Source organism: Eretmochelys imbricata, chromosome 7 (assembly GCF_965152235.1).
Source record: "Eretmochelys imbricata isolate rEreImb1 chromosome 7, rEreImb1.hap1, whole genome shotgun sequence".
Lineage (NCBI taxonomy): Eukaryota > Metazoa > Chordata > Testudines > Cheloniidae > Eretmochelys > Eretmochelys imbricata.
In genome coordinates this window covers 37,349,453-37,372,607 of record NC_135578.1, presented here as the reverse complement: position 1 = coordinate 37,372,607, position 23,155 = coordinate 37,349,453, and the positions used below count along the sequence as shown (strand labels likewise).

Below are 23,155 nucleotides of genomic sequence, written 5' to 3'. Positions count from 1 at the left end.
AGAGCCCACCCCCCTCACCAGATTTACTGCGCCTGCGCCTTCAAGCAGGTCGCAAGGGAGGTGAGCGCTTCACTGCGCATGCTCCACAGAGAACCACACACTACACTTGCGCGAAGACAGCTCAGGCAAGCGCCAAAGTACGAGCACGGGGTGCAAAGCCGGAAGTGTCGCTGCGTCACGGTCCAGCGAGCGGCTGGGACTAGGCTGGAGGGGAAGTTCTGTTTCCGGTTTGGCTCACGTTACGTTCCGTAGCCAACTTCCTGCTTCTGCCGCCTCCTCAATCTTCTTCCGGGGCATTGGGGGCTGACGTTCACCGCTGACCTCCGCCCTGCTCCGCCGAGGCGGCGCTTCCTGTTGTCCGCGCGTGGGAAGCGGCCGGAGGAGAAGGTGCCACTTGCGGGGCCCGTGAGGCAGCGGGGATCATGGTGAGTGACGGGCTGCGTCCGCGCCGCGCGCCCTGCTGGGACCTCTCCCCCGCACCCTTGGGATCCCCACGCCCCCTCTGCACACAGGCCGCCCCCGCCCGCCTCCCCGCGGCCCCCTCCACCGGCCAGCCTGGGCCTTCTCTAGGGGCGGCTCCGCCCCGCTTCCCCGGCTGTGTTGTGCCGGGACCCGCGCGCCCACGTTCCTCTCAGCTGCGTCTGGGGCCATGGCGTTCGCACAGTGACTAGCTCCGGCTCGCAAGGGGGCCGCTGCTGTGATTTGTGTTGTGGTGGAGCCTTGGACCCTGGGCCCCAGACCCTTGTGCTAGGCGCTGTACAAACGTTCTTCCCCGGCAGCGTGGAGTTCATAGAGGCTCTGTGCATTTTCTCAGGGTCCCACTGTGTTCATTGTGTGCCCTTTGCCAACAGCTCCCAGGACACATGCGTGGGCCTCCCAGGAAATCCAGTTTGTTCACCCTCTCCTTGAAGCAGCGTCACATTATTTCCCTGTGCTCCTTTGCCAGTCTGGCCATCTGTTCTCTGGTGTTATATTTAGATTATAACATCTTTTGGAGAGGGACTGTGTTTTCTGAGTTTGTACAGTGCACAGTGAGGTCTTGGTCCATCCTAGGTGCAACAATAGTATACATAAGATTTAAGGCCTGGGATGGGGGACTGGGGAGACTTTGAACAAAGGTGGGCACTTCGTTCTTATTTTTATTATTTGCAAGCATTTACTAGTGCTAGTCATTTTTGTGCTAGACTGAGGCTGAACTTTTAAGTATTAGTTAACCTGTTAATCTGTTTCTCTGTCTTTTTTTTTTAGGCTCGAAATGCAGAAAAGGCTATGTAAGTACAGCTGTGAACTTGGTTATGTTTGTCATTCAAAGTGTCTGTCACAGTGCACTGCCTATTGGTATTTGTTGCTCATCACCTTGGTAACTGAACGCTTAGATGCGTTATTTAGCTATTAAGTTCGGTCCGCATGTACAGCGGTTCTAGTTCCTGCTTACCGTCTAAATGAAGTACTTGTTTTTATTTCAGAGTAGTAGTGTGTGTGTATATATATATATGTATATGCAAATGGATCTTTCATATATGTATTTTGATGTATGAACAGGACTGATGATCTGCTCCATGCTTGAAAGGCATTGGTATTTCATCCACACTGACTTAAATTCAAGGAACCTTGGTTAATTCACAGTAATATTCCATGTTAAACATACCTGTAAAGTATAATTTGTGATGATACTCAAAGTATCAGGACTTTTGTAATACTTCCCCCCTACTTAATCAGCTGTTTTTTATGGCAGTTATGGACATTACAAGATGAAAAATCATAAACCAGTGTTACTGTTTAGCCTCTGGGTTCTAGAAGTGTTACTAAAGTTAGATGTCAGATGCAGGTGTGGTAGCACTTTTAGTGGTCCTTACTGGAACAGCTGTGTTGTCTTTTTGGCTGGGCAGAGGTGAACACACAAGATTAATATTGAGCATTCAGGAGGTGAATGGTTTGAAGTATCTGCCTGCATTATCATGGCACTTGTGCCTCTTTTTCTGTCAAATTGTCTTCAGCATTGTAAATATGAATTGATTACAGAATTGCTACCCCCCATTGGAGATGTGTGCTAATTTAGATGCTAATATATTATGAATCAATGTGGTATGTCAGTTTGATGAGCAGCACCCTTTATTCTTTGCATGGCCTGTTAGTGTTGCACAAAGTACTTTGTCCTGTGAGAGTTACTTAGCTCATTGCAAAGCGAGGAAAGTGTTTTGTTCTTGGGTTTTTAATTTACAGGAAACTAACATAGGAGTAGCCTGAAGTTACACTGCCATGCAACCAAGGCTTAGTTCAGTCCTTCACTGCCACGATGGGAGGACTGCAGCGTTATCATGTTTATGCCCATACCCTTAGGAGCTGTTTCTTCTGTCTCAAGCAACTGTGTCCTCTTTAGCTCACTAGAGGAGAACCAATCTGAAGTAACGTGCAGTCATCTTGGCTAGAGTCAGGGGTGCTATAACTTTGGTTATGGGGGACAGTGGAGGGATGGGTTTTTGCAGAATCCCTTGGTAGTAGTGGTGGGAGAGATACTTAAAGAAATTTTTAGACATACTTATTTTTAAAAACAAACAAGCTATGTATATTAATCAGCCACAGAACGTACGGAGAGTCTTCCTGAGCTGTTGAGAAATATTATTGAAATGTTTCTTTAAAATGAATAAGCTTGATGTACTTGTCTCCCTCTGCCTCCCCAGCAGGCTGTTGGTACTTCTAATACTAACACAAAATTCATGGCTGGGTGACTGCACTGGTGACTGGTGGCTTCTTCAGTGTTGGAATGTTCTTAATGGAAACAGTAGTTATCATTTTATTTTTTGAAAGCCTATATATAATATAGGTGTATCCATGCAGAACTTAACCAGTTAAGTCCTTTGAAAACCTTGGTTTAGAAAATCACTGCTGTTAGAATGAAGAGGTTTTAAAAGTAAACTAATTTCCTTTCTTCCTTTCAGGACAGCCTTGGCGAGATTTCGCCAAGCTCAGCTTGAGGAAGGAAAAGTTAAGGTAGGCTAGAGAAAAATAGGTCTTCTATGTTGGTTTTTAAATGAATAACCAAGAAATTAGTCCTCACCTATCAGCACATAATGCAAAGCCACATGCAGTGCTGCTTCAACAACTGCGAGCAGAAGGAATGTGACCCATGTAATTGCTGCACAAGGGCTAAGGTGGTCACCAGGAAAGGGGCTTAAATTAGGAGAAGCTCTGGAAAGCAGTATGGCAACAAAACCCACAAGTAACAGTTATTGCTGCGGAAGGGCTGAAAAACTGTTCTGGAGAGGCATACAGTGGACCATGCTTAAATCAACTTCTAATACTGTAGATAGTCCATATGGCCAAAGCCAAGTTGGCATTTCACAGTAGAAGCAATATACCTTGATATTGGAAGAATAACAGAGATACCAGCAAGGTCATTCAGAAGGCAATTCTAAAAATGTAGTGATAGAGATTTCTTTCTGCTAACTGAGTGTACATTCATTGTCATTGGTTTTGATCATGGGCTTTGTTTGGCTTCTTTCCCAGTTAGCTCAGGAGAGCTAGAAAAGCCCTTTTATAATCTTTTTCACTTCCCTAGTATTGTACTACCAAAGTAGCGACCCCTAAGCATTCCACTTCCAGGGTTAATCCAAACTCCGGGCTTGCACATGACACAGCATGCTGTGCCATTATTCAGCCATGTGGTGTCTTCTATCACATCTATGCTTAAATTTAACCATGCATGGTAGGAGAAACTTTTAACCCTCAAATCAAGTTAGATTGGCACATGAATTGAAAAATTGTTGGTCAGTGGCTTTGCATAAAACACGGGTCAAAAGGTTGGATTCTGAAACTAAAAAAGGACCCATTATCTTAGGCCCTGATTCTTAACTGACTCCCCAGGTGAAGCCATGCATTGACTCCACTGGAGCTCTGTGTGGGTGCAGAAGTCCACTCTCTTCAGGTGAATTGCAAGATCAGGTCAATGGAAGGATTTGGATCAATGTTTATTTCTCAAAATGAGGACAAGTTTCTTGTTTGGAGTAAGTGTTTTTTCAGAAGGAAACACACAACCTACTAAAGGGCTTTGTTCTGAGTTACAATTTTGCATCTTTTCCCTGAGTACAGATACATTTATAAACTCCGAGGAGGACAAGATAGAGCAGTGGTTTTCAAACTGTGAGTCGCGACCCCATTTTAATGGGGTCGTCAGGGCTGTCTTAGACTTGCTGGGGCCCAGAGCGAAAGCCCAAGCCTGAGGGCATCAGCCCTGGGTGTTGGGGCTAAGGTTACAGGTCCCCGCCTGGGGCTGAACCACTTGAGCTTCGGCTTTGGCTCTCTGGCCTAGGGCAGTAGGGCTTTGACTATGGCCCCCACCCCTGGGTCCTGTAGTAATTTTTGTTGTCAGAAGAGGGTTGCGGTGCAATGAAGTTTGAGAACCCCTGATACAGAGTAATGCAGTAGGAAACACTGGCTATTGCAGATAAACTTTGAACAGGTGGCTTTTCAGGAGTTTCCTAGAGGAAGGGATGATGTGTTTTGGGGGTTGGGGGACACATACTAATTGGGAGTCTGTTCCAAACATAAGGGGAGACATAAATTATGTGAAAGTAAGGCCTGTAAGAAGTGGGAGTAAGAGGAGCTGTAGGGGCAAATATGTAAGTAGGGAGACTTGAAGGTGAGGAATACTATGAATGTATGTATGGAATAACAGATGTTAATGGAAAGATGCAAACAAAGGTAGTGAAGTGGCTAGTGGCAGGAAAGGAAAATGATTTTTGTAGCAATTTTTTGAATGAACTGGAAGGGTAAGAGGCCATGGAGTTGGAAACTGTCGTTGTTAATGCAGAAAACTAGGACATGGACTGGAATATTAGCAACAGCAATAGAAAGGAAGGGATAAACTTTATAGATGTAGAGAAGCAATGGAATGGACTAGGTGTGGGCAGAGGAGTTAAAAGTGATGCTACGCTTGAGTCACACTGACTAGAGCATTGCTGGTGATGAAGAATGGAGAGAATAGGGTTTGGAGAATGGAGGGAAAAGGGTTTGAATGGAAAGACGACAGGCTCTACTTGTACATGCTGGGCTTGAATTGGTGGCTGTGTTCAGTGGTTAAATGGAATTTATTTCATCAGGGCTGTTATATTAAATCTTTAAAGATGGGATGGGAACACAGGAAACTCAAGTAAGGGGGCACGAGTGGCTGATTTGCCTGGGACTAATCCAGGAACAACTAGGCCATGTTACACTCAGAGCATGAAATATCAGTTGCTTTGGAAACATGTGAAGCTTCAATATTAGGTGGTTTGAAGCTTTACAATGTACATGTCTTTCTCCCAAACAGGAGCGAAGACCTTTTCTTGCATCAGAATGTAATGAGTTGCCGAAAGCTGAGAAATGGAGACGTCAGGTATGCATCGCATATCTAGGCAGTGAACGTCAGGCTTTTCTAATTCTGTAGAGGATGGACTGATAAATAATCGAAATATGCATAATTTTAGCAAAATATTTATACAGTCAAAATTAATGAGATAATTGTACTGAACACTGAACTAAATCTAATAATTTTTTTGCTGCTAGAATTGTTCTCCTTACTCATGTGTAAACAGTTAAATTAGGGATTGACTGAGGCCTGAGCTAAAATAGAGCATGTCATATTTTAACCATAATGACCAGAAAGTTAAAGGATAGACTGCAGGTTATTGTTAGCACAAAGGTGCAAATGTCCGTACAAAAAGGAGTCATGGATGATGCATTTCCTAGTATGGATAGTTCTTTAGATAGTCATTATAAATAGTGTTTGTGCCCAAATTAAACTTTTATTAACATCTTATTGATATTTCAAATATAAGTTCTCTTAAGCATGTAGAATGGTTTAACAGTTGAAACTACCTTGACTTCTGATTCATCAAGAAAAACTAATTTCTTCGTAATTGTTTTTATTTAAATAGATTATTGGAGAAATTTCCAAGAAAGTGGCACAGATTCAAAATGGTGAGCATCTTTTAATTGCAGTTGATTTGTGTGAAACTTTGGTACCAATGTCAGTTAACTCTCTGCTTTAATTTACCTGGCTATAAAATCATATTGGCTGCTGTTTTTAAGTTGTGGATCGGTCTCAAAATAGCACTGCTGGACAGTGGTCCCGGTGACTATTTTAATGCTCGATATCTGACACTGGAGCTAGAAGGAACTCCACCTCTTCAGTGGGGCATAGCAATTATTTCTAGCAATAATGGGTTTGATGTTAAAACTGCATCATTCTATTTGCCATCTTACCTCCTTCCTTCGCATCAATTCTGGCCTGCTTTTAGTGGATGCTTCTAAGGCTATCTATGGCTAGACCTCATTTTTAAAGTGTTGTGTTGGTTTGCTTAACTCTTACACTTTTTTCAGTATTTGTTGGTAAATATTTACTTTTTTAAAAATTCACAAATTAAAAATCTTTATTGCCACGGAGATTATCTGCACTAAGAAACCTGAGAGGCTATGTCAAATGCTGTTATGAACAGTTCTTGTGTCTGCTTTTATGAGGAGCTACAATAGTCCAATTAAATAGGGAAGAAAAGTCCAATATTTTATCCACCTAACTGTGCTGTTGAAGCTTGTCTTAAGGTTTCATGAATTTAGTTATGTGAAATGATTGACGTTTAAGTGTCAGTATTCAACTACAAATATTGAAGAAAATTAAGTTAAATGACACCCAGGCATTATACATTTCATGACATGCCAGGACTAAAAATGAATAGGCCAGTGCTTTTAGGAATAATGTACTCTAAGTACTGGTCATGGACCAGAGAGCCGTCACTTTTCATCCCCATTTAAGATATTGCTTCCTGGCAGAGTGGATAAAAATGAGTTTTCTATAGGAGGGTCAGTACCTAGTCCAACTCCTTCTCCCCAAGGAGGGGCAGCGTGCTCAAGTTAAGTCTTTCGAGCCCTCAAACTGCTTGTTATGAGGCAAGACCTCTGGTTAAAGCAAGAAAAGTGCTGGGCCTCCAACAAGAGTTTGGAGAGTATTCCCCATAGGGGAACAGAGAGAAATGAGTCTTTCCGAAGTGGTTAGTATACAGTGCCTGTAAGAACTTCTTCATTTGTTTTATCTTAAAGCTGGTTTAGGTGAATTCAGAATTCGAGACTTGAATGATGAAATTAACAAACTTCTAAGAGAGAAGGGGCACTGGGAGGTCCGGATAAAGGAGCTGGGAGGTCCTGATTATGCAGTAAGTATAAAACAACTGTGTTGGTAAACAACATCTCTGCAGTTAACTGTGAATGGCTAGCAAAGTGAAAGGCCATCAACCCAAGACTAGAAACTTTAATCTACTGAATATTGGATGACCGGCATTTCATAGTGTATACAACAGAGATGTATTAAACACGTTTGGTTATTTTTTTCCTAGTGGCTGGTATTTCAATGATTAACACATCTTGTTCAACCTCTAAACATGCTGAATGACATGTTAGATCAAATAGTGATGTCCTATCTTTCTCTCCCTCTCCAGGTTCTGAAAATGACTATTTGATGGCTTTCTTTCAGCCTTAGGGTCTTGTTAAGATTAGGCTATTAGTATTTTTTGTTCAGAATCCGAAGAGATACACAAACTCTATCTGCCACTTTCTGTGGCTCCACTGTCCTGTATTATATGTCAGTCAGTGTGTAAAGGTGTTCAGCAGAGAGTAAATCCTCTGACTGATCATGAAATAATTAAATACTTGACTTTTGACATACAGGTCTCTGACACAAAACATCTCATGATGAAAGATCAAAATGTAATTTGTAGGGCTGTCAATTAATTGCAGTTAACTCATGCTATTAAAAAAATTAATCGCAGTTTAGTTCTGTTTAACAATAGAATACCAGTTGAAATTTATTAAATATTTTGGATGTTTTTCTACCTTTTTAAATGTATTGATTTCAGTTACAACACAGAATAAAAAGTGAACAGTGCTCACTTTATATTTTTGATTACAAATATTTACACTGTAAAAAAAAAAATAGTATTTTTCAGTTCACCTCATACAAGTACTGTAGTGCATTCTCTTTATTGTGAAAGTGCAACTTACAAATGTAGGGGTTTTTTGGTTACATAACTGAACTAAAAAACAAAACCATGTAAAACTTTACAGCCTACAAGGCCCACTCAGTCCTACTTCTGGTTCAGCCAATCGCTAAGAGATACAAATTTGTTTACATTTACAGGAGATAATGCTGCCCATTTCTTATTTACGTCACCAGAAAGTGAGAACAGGCATTCACATGGCACTTTTGTAGCTGGCATTGCAAGGTATTTACGTGCCAGATTTGCTAAATATTCGTATGCCCATTCATGCTTTGGCCACCTTCCAGAGGACATGCTTCTATGCTGCTGATGCTCGTTTTAAAAAAATGTGTTAATTAAATTAGTGATTGAACTCCTTGGGTGAGAATTGTATGTTTCTTGCTCTGTTTTACCCGTATTCTACCACATATTTCATGTTATAGCAGTCTCTGATGATGATCCAGCACACATTACTTGTTTTAAGAACACTTTCACAGCAGATTTGACAAAACACAAAGAAGGTACCAATGTGAGATTTCTAAAGATAGCTACAGCACTCAAACCAAGGTTTAAGTGCCTTCCAAAATCTGAGAGGGTCAAGGTGTGGAACATGCTTCCAAAAGTCTTAAAAGTCTTAAAAGTCTTAAAAGACAAAAACTGATGCAGAAACTACAGAACCTGACCCACCAAAAACGAAAATCAACCTTCTGCAGGTGGCATCTGACTGAAATGATGAAAACGAACATGCGTCAGTCTGCAGTGCTTTGGATCATTATCGAGCAGAACCGCCATCAGCATGGATGCATATCCTCTGGAATGGTGTTGAAGTATGAAGGGACAAACGAAACTTTAGTGCATCTGTCGCTAAATATCTTGCAAAGTTGGCTACAACAGTGCCATGCGAACACCTGTTCTCACTTTCAGGTGACATTGTAAACAAGAAGCGGGCATCTCCTGCAAATGTAAAGAAACTTGTTTGTCTGAGCAAGTGGCTGAACAAGAAATAGGACTGAGTGGACTTGTAGGCTCTAAAGTTTTACCTTGATTTGTTTTTGAATGCAATTATTTTTTTGTACATAATTCTATGTTTGTAAGTTCAACTTTCATGATAAAGAGATTGTATTACAGTACTTGCATTAGGTTAATTAAAAATACTATTAGTTTTTTTACAGTGCAAATGTTTGTAATCAAAAATAAATATAAAGGGAGCACTGTACACTTTGTATTGTGTTGTAATTGAAATCAGTATATTTGGAAATATAGAAAACATCCAAAAATATTAACATAAATAATATTCTATTATTGTTTAACAGTGCAGTTAATTGCGATTAATTTTTTTAATCACTTGAAAGTCCTAATAATTTGTGCTGATTTATCAGGCCCTTCTGTTAAAAGTTGGACTGGTAAGGATCACATAGGGAGTCGGATCGTAAACTTCTGTGTATGGCATTTTAATCCCCTCTTGTCCCTCTACTGTAAAATCCAGCATGTGAGATGACAGGGTGGGTCTGTCGTGGGTCAGAGTACTCCATGTTTTGCGCAGTCCTTCTAACTGCTTGGCACTCAATAAAAGAGAGGACATTTTCTATTTTGAAAAATAAAAAGATTGTCTGAGTGGGCTGCTACTCCTGAATCATCTAACATACCTAGAGAACAGTTTTTTAGCCTAGTAAGCCAGAGAATGGGTAATGCTAATTAACATGGAGAAAGAAAAATGACCATGGACAGGAGCAATGATTTTTATGTACTTTATTTTTAAAGAGAGTTGGTCCTAAAATGCTAGATCATGAAGGCAAGGAAGTTCCAGGAAACAGGGGTTACAAATATTTTGGAGCTGCTAAAGATTTACCGGGTGTCAGAGAGCTCTTTGAAAAGGAACGTAAGTAACTTTAGCTGCTTTTCAGAATTATTTGTTATTTCTGTATTGATGGGTGTCTATCACAGATGCGAAGTTTCCCCCGCTTCAGAATTGTGGCTTTTTCAGCCAGGATAACATCAGTGATCTCTAGCATCTCTGTCATACAAAATGTGTCATCTGGAATGTAGGGTGAATCATAGGGAAAAGGAGGTGGGCATACATATTAGGCTAGTGATCAGTCTAGTCCAGGGGTGGGCAAACTTTTTGGTCCAAGGGCCAGATTGGGGTTGCAAAACGGTATGGAGGGCTGGGTAGGGAAGTCTGTGCCTCTGCAAACAGCCTGGCCCATACCCTCTCCCACTTCCCACCCCCTGACTGCCCCCCTCAGAACCCCTGACCCCTCCAACCCGCCCTACTCCTTGTCCCCTGACCACCCCCCCAGTCCCTTGACTGCCCTGACCCCTATCCACACCCCCGCCCCCTGACTGCCCCCCTCAGAACCCCAGACCCATCCAACCCCCCCTCCACTCCTTGTCCCCTGACCGCCCGCGCAGAACCCCACTCCCTATCCAACCCCCCCTGCTCTGTCTCCTGACCGCCCTCCCTCCACCCGAACCTCTGCCCCATCCTCCTGCCTCCCCCTCCCCCCCTTTCCATGCCGCTCAGAGCAGCAGGACAGGCTTACTGGAAAGCCTGGGGGGTGGGCGGGCGCAAGCTGCGCTGCCTGCATGGCAGCATGGTTGTGGGGGGGGAGGGGCTGGGGGCTAGCATCCTGGGCCAGGAGCTCAAGGGCCGGGCAGGACGGTCCTGTGGGCTGGATGTGGCCGGCGAGCCGTAGTTTGCCCACCTCTGGTCTAGTCAGACATTTACCATAGTATAACTTAAGTCATCCATTAAAAGCTCTTTCCTTGACTGAGAAGAAACCCATTTATTTACATACCTATTCTTTCACAGCCATGATTATCTTGATTGGAATTAGATAAAATTGTTTTTCTGCACTCCCAAAGCTCAAATATTTTATATTCATTCAGTGACTGTTCCAAACAAGGGCAGGATGATAAAAGGGGAAATTTCAGAGTAACGGCCGTGTTAGTCTGTATTCGCAAAAAGAAAAGGAGTACTTGTGGCACCTTAGAGACTAACCAATTTATTTGAGCATAAGCTTTCGTGAGCTACAGCTCACTGCATCCGATGAAGTGAGCTGTAGCTCACGAAAGCTTATGCGTAAATAAATTGGTTAGTCTCTAAGGTGCCACAAGTACTCCTTTTCTTTTTGCAAAAGGGGAAATTGTCTTCTCTTCCCTTCCTTATTTTACATTCATGCTTCAACTCCTGTATCTAGTATGAAGTAGAGACTACACACTTTTCTAAGACAGGATGGCATGCCTGTAAGCTCATAAAACTAACCTTTGGTTAAAATTATTTGATGCTGTCCTGTTAAAATGACTCTACCTGTGTTCAGCTCTCCACTCCAGGTTTCATATTGACTAAATCTCATGAAAAGGTGCTTCTTGTATTCACTATAATGCTTAAGAATGTGAACTAACTTTATAGTAAAAGGAAAAGGTAAATATCCTATGGAAAAAAGTTTTTTCTTTATTTGTATGAGTTGGATTTAATCTAGCTTGTGAACTAGGTAAGCCGTTGATCAGTGACAGTATAGCAGTCTACGTATAGTTTCTGATTAATGGCCTATCTAATCTTCTATCTCAGTCAATTATTTTTTTTTAAGAGGCAGGTGATCAATGGATATCTCTGTAATGTGTGTCTAGTGGACCTATTGACCCTTTGGCTGGTCCTAGCCAATCTTCTGCATAAATATTGCATAATTTGGTCAAGAGGCACTTGGGCCTAAAAGCCCAAATGGAACCATTTTACACTTTTTCCTCAGGAAGCCTTGCTCCAGAATCCCCCTGGGTATGTCTACACTGCAATAAAACACCCACAGCCGGCCTGTCTCAGCTGACTTGGGCTTGCAGCGTTTAAGCTGCAGAGCTATAGTGTAGAAGTTTGAGCTTGGGCTGGAACACAGGCTCTGGGATCCTCTCCCATGCAGGGTCCCAGAGCCTGCTCTCCAGCCGCAGCCTGAGCCTGTACGCTGCAATTGTATAGCCTCACAGCCTGAGCCTGTGCGTCTGAGTCAGCCGACATGGGCCAGCTGCAGTTTCATTGCAGTGTAGACATAGCCACAGAGGGCCATATGGGATTTCCCTATCCACTTTTAGATATTGTCATCCACGGCTGAAGTAGGGTTTGTAGAACTCAAAGAAACTACTTTCTAGGAGCACTGGTTGGCAGCATGAAGCTGGCATCAGTTAAAAGAAAATTGCCAGAAAGTGGAAGCTGATGGGAACGTGAGGGGTTAGGATGATGGTCAGATCTGCCTTGTTAGACAAATGGTACAGGGTTGATGTGATCCATGAGGACAGGACCAGCCCTCATGGATTGGTAGAATCACTTTTTTTTCGGGTCGTTGAGAGTGTGATGGTCTCTTGTTCCTTCAGCTCTCCCTCCTCCAAGGAAGACTCGAGCTGAGCTTATGAAGGCTATTGATGCGGAGTATTATGGCTACAGGGATGAAGATGATGGCGTCTTGGAGCCATTGGAACAGGAACATGAAAAGAAAGGTATGTGAAATCAAAAAGTCCTATATAAACTGGGTGCAGCTTCATTTAAGGCTGTTTCTGGTGTCCCGAGCTTGTTACATGTAACCATCTCCAAGTTGCATGTTACTTAGCGCAGAAGGGTTGGTGGTTTTTTTTTTTGTTTTTTGCCTTTACTTTTTAAAATGGTGCTTCACTGCCTTTTCTTCGGTGGTTTGTAGATCTTCATTGTACGTAGTTCTACCTACAGTGAATAAGCAGTACTCCTACCTTTGATAGTTTTAACTTAGTGTACTGAAAGCTCTTTGATAGGAATATTTTTGTTGTCCCATTTAACTACTGTGCTTCCATTTAAAATAAAAGGGTAGGCATCTTCCTGTCACCAGCTGTCTCTTGCTGAAATTTCAGTGTAAAACTTTATTCAGCAACCTTTGACTAAGTTATATAAAAATCCAACTCAGGAAAACTAGCATATTTTCATTTAAAGAGGGAGTTCAATTTCTCTCATTCCTCCATCTGCTTCCAAACAAAAGTATACAGCTGCAAGGACTAATTTTTTTTGGAAGCCAGCTGGTTTACACTTTTCCACTGGAGCCAGTGGGTGCTGGAGAGTCTGGATATCTAGATACTATACCAGGCACTGCCACTAACACAGGCTTTGGGCACGTTAGCCTCTCTCACGTTAGTACCCGTGTTCCCTGTCTGTAAAATGAAGATACCAGTTTCCCTGCTTTTGTGTAGAACTTTAAGGTCCACTGGAAAAGGGCTATACTAGCCCTGATTGCTAGTATTACTATGGTGGGGCATACATGAATTCAGTAGAACATCTTACAAAAAAAAGTCCATTGGAATGTAACCTAAACTTAGCATTTAGAAATGAATCATAGAATCATAGAATATCAGGGTTGGAAGGGACCCCTGAAGGTCATCTAGTCCAACCCCCTGCTCGAAGCAGGACCAATTCCCAGTTAAATCATCCCAGCCAGGGCTTTGTCAAGCCTGACCTTAAAAACTTCCAAGGAAGGAGATTCCACCACCTCCCTAGGCAACGCATTCCAGTGTTTCACCACCCTCTTAGTGAAAAAGTTTTTCCTAATATCCAATCTAAACCTCCCCCACTGCAACTTGAGGCCATTACTCCTCGTTCTGTCATCTGCTACCATTGAGAACAGTCTAGAGCCATCCTCTTTGGAACCCCCTTTCAGGTAGTTGAAAGCAGCTATCAAATCCCCCCTCATTCTTCTCTTCTGCAGGCTAAACAATCCCAGCTCCCTCAGCCTCTCCTCATAAGTCATGTGTTCTAGACCCCTAATCATTTTTGTTGCCCTTCGCTGGACTCTCTCCAATTTATCCACATCCTTCTTGTAAATGTGCATTGGTAAGACTGGTTAAGTTATTTATTGATCCTAAATGGCTTGCTGCATAAAGGAGTAGAAACCATGTGTGTGATTGACCACCTGACTCCAGTTAGCCTAAGCATATGCTAAACTGTTATGTCTGTAATCACAAAGATACAGGGGAAACTAATCATTGTAATTCTTATATTATGGAAGGAATGAGCCTAAAGCAAATTAGATGAGCCACAGAGGAAATAGCTGAGCTGCTGTAATTGATTACAGGGGGAAGCTCTATAAATAGTTATGAAATACTGCCTTTCACCTGGTTTTTCTTCCCACTATGACCTCAATATTTATGGAGAAAACATTAGGTTGACTTGAGTTAGCTCATCTGCATAGCCAGTAAAAGTCCCAGGTTATACCTTCTTGAAATGAATATCTGTGTCGTTGTAGACTTGATATTATTCCATTGACTTCGTCCCTTTCTGGTTTACTTCAGTCTCTTTTGAATACATAGAGACAAACCTGTATTATATACTTCAGCTGAGTCAAATGATGTCAGAGCCACAGGTTGTGCACTCAACCTTTTTTCAAGTCCCTTATAACAGCCTTTTCTTTCATGGCTTCCCCCCCTCATTTCTAACTGCAGGCTTGTTTTTCCTGCAGAGCTGTTCTTTTCGGATAGCTACTCTGTGACCTGATCTGACCATAAATGCTAATCCACGCTGTGTAGTCATCAACTTGCATCTGTTCTGCTGCAGCTAGAAGGAGCAAACATTCAGTTGTAACATGTTTGAGCAGGCCCCATGTGTTGCACAATACACAGCACTTGAATTGAGCTGCAAAGCCAGGTCCCCTTTCACTACCTGCAATTTCAGTAGCACAGGAATGCTGAAAGCTGTGCAGTAGAGAGAGGTATATAGGAAACCATGTTAAAAGAAAAGGAGTACTTGTGGCACCTTAGAGACTAACAAATTTATTTGAGCATAAGCTTTTGTCACGAAAGCTTATGCTCAAATAAATTTGTTAGTCTCCAAGGTGCCACAAGTACTCCTTTTCTTTTTGCGAATATAGACTAATACGGCTGCTACTCTGAAACATGTTAAAAGAGAGCCTCTAAAGACTGCAGGGTGCTGCCTAGCTTCCTAGTTACTACAGGATCTAATGGTAGTGCCTCAAATCGGGGTCTTGCTGCATACCTAGGGTTGGAGCATAATTTGGCTTCCTCCTGGATGGAATGTGCAGGGACAGAAGTAGGTAAGAATAGATCAAGCCGATCTAAGGGAGTGGGTGATGATCTAGCAATGGTTGGACTGGTGAGAGTAGGAGGGTGCTTGGCGCACAAGGAGGGTTGGTAAAGGCAGCAGTAATAGTGTGGGACTGGGCTGCCATTGACTGTGGGATAGAAGCATTTGGCAGGAATGGGATTGGATCCTTTGTGGAAAGAATAGTGGGAAAGCACAGTGGAAGGAGTGGATATGAGAGTAGCAGGGATATGAGAGTAGCAACAGTTGGAGTGTTGTGGGATGGAGCCTAAAGTGGGTGGAAGGTAGCAAAAGGTGGGAACAGGGAAGGGCTGGGAGCTCAAATACACAGAAAGGAGTGAAGCATTAGAGTGAAAATAAGATCTGAGCATATATAGGGGCTGGTGCAAACATTAAAAACGTCTAGTGTTTTATCTTGGCATCATTTGGTTACAGACAGAAGGGGTAGTATACTGGATTCACGTGACTGCTTAAGAAACTCTCCCCAAATGACACTGTGCCATCTGTAATAAATGGAGATGCTCAAGCCCCTTGGTTTGAATGCGGGGAAGCAGGGAATTTAATTGGTTCGTGTAAGGTGGAATTTGTTGGCCTCTGGAGCATGCTGTAAGGAGTATATGTTTTCTCTAGCTTCTTTTGATTGGGTGGGGGTTCAGGGTTATGGGGTCTCATGAAGAAGGTTGTTATTTTGGTGGGCAATTCATTGGAGTTCGGAAAAATAATATTTTGGATTTTTAACGTGTGTGTGTTTTCAAAAGCTTGTGTAAGCTCCTAGAATTGTTGGGATGGGTGCTTCAGATATTTTTTTTTTTCCTCCCAGTATATGAAGGACTGCCCCAAAGTAGTAGCACATGACATCTTTAAGATGTTTTTAATAGAAAAATAAAGGTCACCAGTTATGTGAGACATCATCCAGGCTCTTTTATGGTCTGCTCATGTGAGATATAGAATTAAAAGGTTAAACACTACTTGAACTTTCCTAATTAGCAGTAGCTTTCTTTTTCATCACTTATGCTATCACGTAGCAGCACAGCTATATGACACTGGTCAGTTTTTTTTCTCCTGTAGTTCTGTTTCTTTACATGAGTAAAGAAGGGCTAGTAATTCCCTAATTGCTGTCAAAGATGAAAAATTGCTGCTTTCTGGGTATTGTAACTCTAACTGCATGATAAGAAAGCTATTAGCAAATCTCTGTGGGCTTTTTAGAGACATTGCTGTCTTCTTTGCTAGGAGACTGACTAACCTTGAATGGTTGAGATGGGCTGTCATTGCATACGTTGGTAGTCCTTGCAGGATATTTGCAGGCTCATTTGAGATAGATGTGGACCCTAACGTGAAGGCTGCAAAACCAGGTAAAGGCATGAAGAAAAGAGGAGTGGAGCAATGTTCACACTACTTATAACTTGAAATAGCACAGCTACTGTTATGGTTAAGGGTGTATTAGCATTTGCAGTACCCCAGGTATAGTAGCCCAACAGTAGTTATCCACAACATAAGGTCTCTACAACCAAGTCCAGTTACCTTAAATAGAAGTACATTTCATTTGGCATGGATTATAAAATGGAGAAAATAAAAATGAGTCGAGCAGAACGTGGTTTAACCATGTAGTAATTACTCGAGAAATTTTGTATTTGACAGCCTTATGGTACGTTAACTGCCATCAAGCAGCCTGTTTTCGTGTGCCTGCTTGCACTACAAATATAGCTGTGGTATTGAATCCATTTAGAACAGTGTTCCCTGGATCTGGTTCCAACACAATTATAGTGTGGAGTCTGGGCCATTAACCATGTTCTGTAACCAATCTAACAACTTGGTCACGTTCAAGGTTCAGCCTGGTTACAGTGCAGTTCACACTAAGTGTGACTTTGTCTCCCTTTGGTAGATAACTACCTTTCCTTGTTTTGGGTCTTCCTCTGCCTTTGAACTAATGGACCTAGTCCTTTTGCTCAATCAGTAGAAGCTCATGGTTTTTAGATGGAGGTCCCAGGTTCAATCCCTGTGGATCTAACCAGGAGCATTGTTACAAGTGCATGATAAAAGTCTGTATACAAGAACTCAGAAGAATTAGCATCAGCTCTAGAACTGACTTTTTGTCTGACATTACTTTTAAACCTAGTTATGTAGTATCTCCACTTTGTTTTTCTACCCAGTCATAGCAGAAGCAGTGGAAAAATGGAAAGTAGAGAGAGAGGCACGACTTGCAGGAGGTGACAAGGAGGAGGAAGAGGAGGAAATAAACATATATGCCGTCGATGATGAGGTACCACAGTGAATAAGAGACTGAAGTCTTGATAGCAATTAATAGGCTGGATAGCATGAGTATCCTTTGGATGTCTTCAGCATTAATTACTTGGAACCAGAATGGCTGCTTTGTTCTGAGGAGAATTTTGCTACCCTCTGTACTGTTTGCATGAGTCGGGCCCTACCAAATTCATGGTCCATTTCGGTCAATTGCACCGTCATAAGACTTTTAAAACCATAATTTTCATGATTTCAGCTATTTCAATCTGAAATTTCAGCGTGTTGTAATTGTAGAGGTCCCGACCCAAAAGGAGCTGGGGGTGGGGGGGTGTCGCACGGTTATTGTAGGCGGGTTGTGGTGCTGCTGCCCCTACTTTTCCGCTGCTACCGGTGGTGGCGCGGCCTTCAGGGCTGGGCAGCTGGAGAGCCACTGCCAGCAGCCGCGCAGAGGTAAGGACGGCACGGTATGGTACTGCCACCCTTACTTCTGCTCTGTTTCCTGCAAAGCTGGGCCCTCAGTCAGCAGCTGCCACTCTTCAGCCACCTACTTCTGAAGGCAGCAGCACAGAACTAAGGGTGGCATGGTATGGTATTGCCACCCTTACTTCTGCACTGCTGCTGGCGGGGCGCTGCCTTCAGAGCTGGGCACCTGGCCAACAGCTGCCACTCTCCGGATGCCCAGCTCTGAAGGCAGTGCAGAAATAAGGGTGGCAATACCGCAACCTGCCTAAAATAACCTTATGATCCCCCTGCAGCTCCCTTTTGGGTCAAGACCCCCAATTTGAGAAATGCTGGTCTCCCCTGTGAAATCTGTATAGTACAGGGTAAAAGCACACACAAGACCAGATTTCACGGTCTGTGGTGCGTTTTTCATGGCTGTGAATTTGGTAGGGCCCTATGCATGAGTTTTTGGTTGATACAAATTAACACTAGAATGGGGCTTTTGATTCTAATGCATGCTTAGAGTGTGACCAAAGTCAGCAGGTTGGGAAGGCTTTTTCCTGTGATTGGAATGAAAACCAAGTAAGAAGACTAATTTTGAGTTTTTATTTGTGGGGGATGGCATAGATGGCATTTGAGATTCTGAATCTCTCAAAAGGTTTTTACTTATCAGTACAGATACGACAGTGTACATACAATATGTAGAATATTTAGTGTCTGTAGTTGAACTTAAGTTGTTTTGTGTACAGTAGAACTTCACTTATTCACACTTTGATGTACTACAAAACTATCCTCCAGCTTTTCTCTTCTGTGAAACACAGATTAGCAAGGTTCTGCAGGTGTTAATGAGCAGGGGTACTGCTGTGACATCACGCTTCCTGCAAGGCAGTGGGGGGAGTGCATGTCACTCCTAACCCTATCGCACACTCACTGAGACCTTGAGATAGGGCTACTTCTGTCTCCTATTCCTGGGAGGTCAGCAGCATTGCAGAAGCATGTTCTGATCGCTTGCATGCAGCTCTGCTGGGCCTGTCATAGGAACTAGTCTAGCTGACAAAGTTTGGCTTGCTGTTCCCCCACCACCTTGCTCTGTCTATATCTGTGCTAACTCCCATGGCTACATTGAGCCCAGCGGTGCGGAGTGAGGTGACAGCTCTTGAGCAACCACTCAACGGAAAAATGGCATGGCTGTCTCTGTAAAGGCCCCAATCCCCTGCCTGAGTTAACTAGTTTCTCTGCACTGCCCCAGCTGAGAAATGTGGGAAAAGTAAGAACATGGCTCCACATCCATGTGGAGAAATGTGGGAAAAGTAAGAACATGGCTCCATACATCAGCAGCACAAGGGGTGGCACCTGGTACATAGGAAAGTAAGCAACTCTGTTTTAGGACTTTAAATAGCAGGGTAAGGGTGGTGTGATACTTCCCTATTGCTACGTGGAGTGCAGTGTCTCCTACAGTGGTCATGCCCTTAGCACTTCGTGGTTCTCAAGTTTCAATAATTTGCCTTGGGATTGCCTCTACTACTGCAGATCAGTGAGATTTAGCTGTAGTAACCTGTTGATGGAAACTGCAAAATAAGCTTGTTTAAACTTCTTTCATTTTGTAGTCTGATGAGGAAAGCAGCAAAGAAAAAGAAGGCGAAGAAGGCCAGCAGAAATTTATTGCCCATGTTCCAGTGCCATCACAACAAGAGGTAAGAAATAACTGGGAGACAAAGGCACATGGGACGTTCGCAGGCTGTTACAATGCAGGACCTAATTAATGGCACGCATCCTATAGAAAGAGTTCCCTACTGGTTAAGGGGCAGAACTCCTGGGTTCTCTTCCTGAATATTGGCTCATTATGGAAATCACTAAAGCTCTTCACCTCCATTTACCCATCTTTTGAAATGGGGATGTTTACCTTCCAGGAGCGTTATAGGACATAACGTTTGTAGTTTTGAATGTTTTCCTCTGAGAGTCTCAAACATTTTGTAAAGTAGTGTGCAAATAAGAATATACTTTATGATGGGTTACTCGAAAGATAATCCTGGTTTGCTACCAATAACTTCCTAAGTTTTTGAGTTTGGAGTTTTAGCATCTGGCTTTTTTTCTTGTTAACTTTTAATGCCTCTATTTTTGATTGCTTTGTTTGTTTAGGGAATCAAGTGACCATTCTTAAAAATGGCCCTGGTTAGATGAGCCTGAAATCAGTCACTCTTTTTTTCTGTTCACTTTTGAAATTGTTTTAGGGTACATACTTAGCTTAATTTATCAATTTACCTGAAACAACTCTTGAGACTTCTCACCCAGTTTATGTTTACCTAGCACTGGATGTGCCTCTGCCTCACACAGATACCCCATAATGCTTGGCACCAGAGCCTCAGAGGAAAGAGAGGACAACAGTAATATATCCATATGAAATGGCTGATAAGCACAGTGTTAATCTATGCTAAAATGAGATGGCAAAATTATAGGAGAGAGAAATGCTGCAGTCTGAATAGCAGTACTGTTGATTTAGTGAGCACAGCCCTGTGAGGAACAGTCAGAACAGGGTATCTGATGCTGAACTACTGTTCAATGATGTAGGCAAGGGGAATTATAGGGGGATTCCAGTTGTAAAGCAAAAAAGTTGTCTCTTGGGTAAATATATGCGAGTGTTAATGGACCAGACCCTTTTATATGCAAGTGTTACTCATTGGAATATAATAATCTGTTTCTAATGACTAAATCATCCATTTCTTATTTTAATGTTTGCCTATTGCAGCCTAGAGCTAGAGCTGAAGAGGAAGTTATTTTTAATCAAAATCAGTGTGGATATAATTTATAATGGTGTTCATTCTCTGAATGAATGAACTTTTTAAACGTCATGTACTAGGTACAGTCTCATTCAGACAAATATGTAATAGTTTTTAATAGGAATAACATTGATTTTGCAGTGTACTTTTGAATAAGAATTATGTGGATTTCAAAAGGAATGAGGAGTGTATTTTAATTATCTTGTGATGTTTGTATAGAAATGCCAGTTTTACATTAACTAAGCTTTGTACCTCTTCTGATGTAAAGGTTCCTGAAAAAGGTATGATCAATAATAAGGCCTTATCCTAAAGATATAAATCAGTGTAGGTGCAATTCCACTTCGTATTTTGTACTCCTTGTGGTGATATTTGACTTTCAGAGGGAACAATTAGAGAGATGGGGAAAAATAAATGACAACACTGATTGTACAAGTGGAATTGCATCTGCTGATTTATATCCTTAGGACAAATGTAGAACTTGTTGATCATTTTCTCCTTGGCAACCTTTTAAATGAAAAATCCATATTTTTTACATGCAATTGGAATTTCTGCACAAAACTTTTGAAATACTAGAGCTTGGTTTAGACCAAAACTCAGGATCTGAACTTTCTCATGTGTTTGGAAGTTCAGATCCAGACTTTGTGGCTAAGGGCTATCTCTTTAAAAAACTGTTGTATGTGTTTGAGCATAGATATAGAGTTCAAGTGAAGATGTTTAATCCTGTAATTGTGTCAGAAACCTAGTGGTGATTTTATTAAGACTGCAACATATGCAGGCAGTTTCTTTTATTTAAAAAACAGCAATAAACTTGTCTTGTTTTCCAGACTTTGAAATGAAAAGTAAACAGTACAAATTAATTAACCTATTGTGGTATGGATTTGGCCTACTTTTAGAGCTGTCATGTTTGTGCATCCAAATCTCATTGCAAAGCCCTGTAATGGGAAAATGACTCACTTGAATTATTTTATCCAATCAGAGTTCTGAGCAGATTGTCATATTCAATATAATGGAAAATGAGTCAGTCCACAGAAGCTTTTTAAATACTAATGTGCAGTAGCAAAGCTGTAAAGTCATCAGTTACTTCCATTCCAGTGATAGGCTTTGCTGACCGGCATTATTTTTTAGCTGAACGTTGGGAGCAATATGAATACTATTGCTGCTTCTGTCCTGTGCAGTACCGCTTTCTGATAAAAGGTCAACTTCTTCCAGCCTTCACAGGCTGCTTTCTTTTCTGCCTGATCTAGAATCTCTGGGTTTTAGTGACTGAACTGAAGGTTGAATGATTTTATGTTTTGTATTTGCAGATTGAGGAAGCTCTTGTCCGTAGAAAGAAGATGGAGCTCCTCCAGAAGTACGCCAGTGAAACTCTCATGGCACAAAGTGAAGACGCTAAAAGACTCCTAGGGTTGTAGTGTCTCACCACTTAGTAGCATGATTTTTTTTTAATTTTTTTACAATCCATCCTGACAGCAGTTACTTTGATCCCCTAAATATAGACTCATCAGCAACTGTTAGTCTTTGCTAATGCTAAGAATAAAAGATGATCCTCCTGCATATTTTCCTAAAAAATTCCAGTGTTTTAGGTAATCTACTCCATATAGGTTTGTCCTCTCATCTGTCTCCACCCTAAGGAATGTATTTGTTGTCCCTCAGTCTCAAAAAATGACCAACAAAAATAAGTTGGCCTCCTTCATGTTTTCAGTACTATTTTTTTTTTTCTAGCTTCCATTTATTTCCCCTACTTCCCTGTTTTCCCTTTTCTCTAGTGGTCACTTCCATAGCGACCACTCTTGAATGGAAAAGCAAACCAAAGAGTTTCCTTCTGAAGCCAGAGGAGATGCCCTAGGAGTGACATGGCTGGCAAATACTTTTCATTCCTCCACATTCTGACTGTTAATTCTGCCGTCCTATGGTGACCTCTAGGTGCAGGTCTGCTAATTCTAAACTATTAGGATAGCCTATAACCTGTTAGTCTGAGATGGAGTTTGAAGACCGTTTCCATGATTATTTCATAAATTTTGGAAAAATAACTCAAACTCAAAAAGAAGTAACCTCTCAATTATCTGCCCAAGTGGTGCAGTTTTCTTGTAGTCTAAACTTCTTTTCCTGCTATGATTCATAACTGTTTCTGGATGGATTACTAGAGTGCTGGATATTTCAGCAATTATTGTAATTACTTTTTCACCTTTGTAATAAGTTACTCAGATCTTTTTAGTAAAGCATTTTATACAAACTAATTTTTTTCTATATTGTTTTCCATCTGACTCAAAATAATGTGTTTTCTCCTTACTATAACTAGAGAAGGGAAGTCATAAGATCCCTTAGCCAGAGGGCTGTTAACTCTCACATCACCAGCTGCTCTTGGCTGCTGTAGCACAGGATGAGGCAATCTCTGAGGTACTGAAGCTATGTAGTTTTAATAACTTATGAAACCTGAATATCTTATAGTGTACAGGCATGAATGGAGACTAACTGGAAGTCACTCCTGTTCACAGAGCATAGTCTGTGAGAAATGTAGCATTCAACAAACAGGCAGATTCTGTGCTAGCTAAAGTTCCCAGGCAGTCTTAAAATGTAGCCCCTGTGTATTGCATTGCAGTAATCTAGTCTGAAGGTGGCAAAGGTAT

General features: G+C 41.9%; 1 protein-coding gene across 1 annotated transcript; it reads left to right on the top strand.

Annotated features, from left to right (window-relative positions):
* The first annotated feature begins 286 nt into the window (after positions 1 to 286).
* ISY1 (ISY1 spliceosome associated protein) lies at positions 287 to 22,765 on the top strand. Its single transcript, XM_077822127.1, has 11 exons — positions 287 to 425; positions 1,249 to 1,271; positions 2,940 to 2,991; positions 5,309 to 5,374; positions 5,916 to 5,958; positions 7,075 to 7,187; positions 9,768 to 9,885; positions 12,369 to 12,491; positions 17,220 to 17,329; positions 19,359 to 19,445; positions 21,833 to 22,765. Exons 1-11 carry the CDS (start codon positions 423 to 425, stop codon positions 21,938 to 21,940), a joined length of 846 nt encoding a protein of 281 aa, XP_077678253.1. The 5' UTR covers positions 287 to 422; the 3' UTR covers positions 21,941 to 22,765.
* The last annotated feature ends 390 nt before the right edge of the window (positions 22,766 to 23,155 follow it).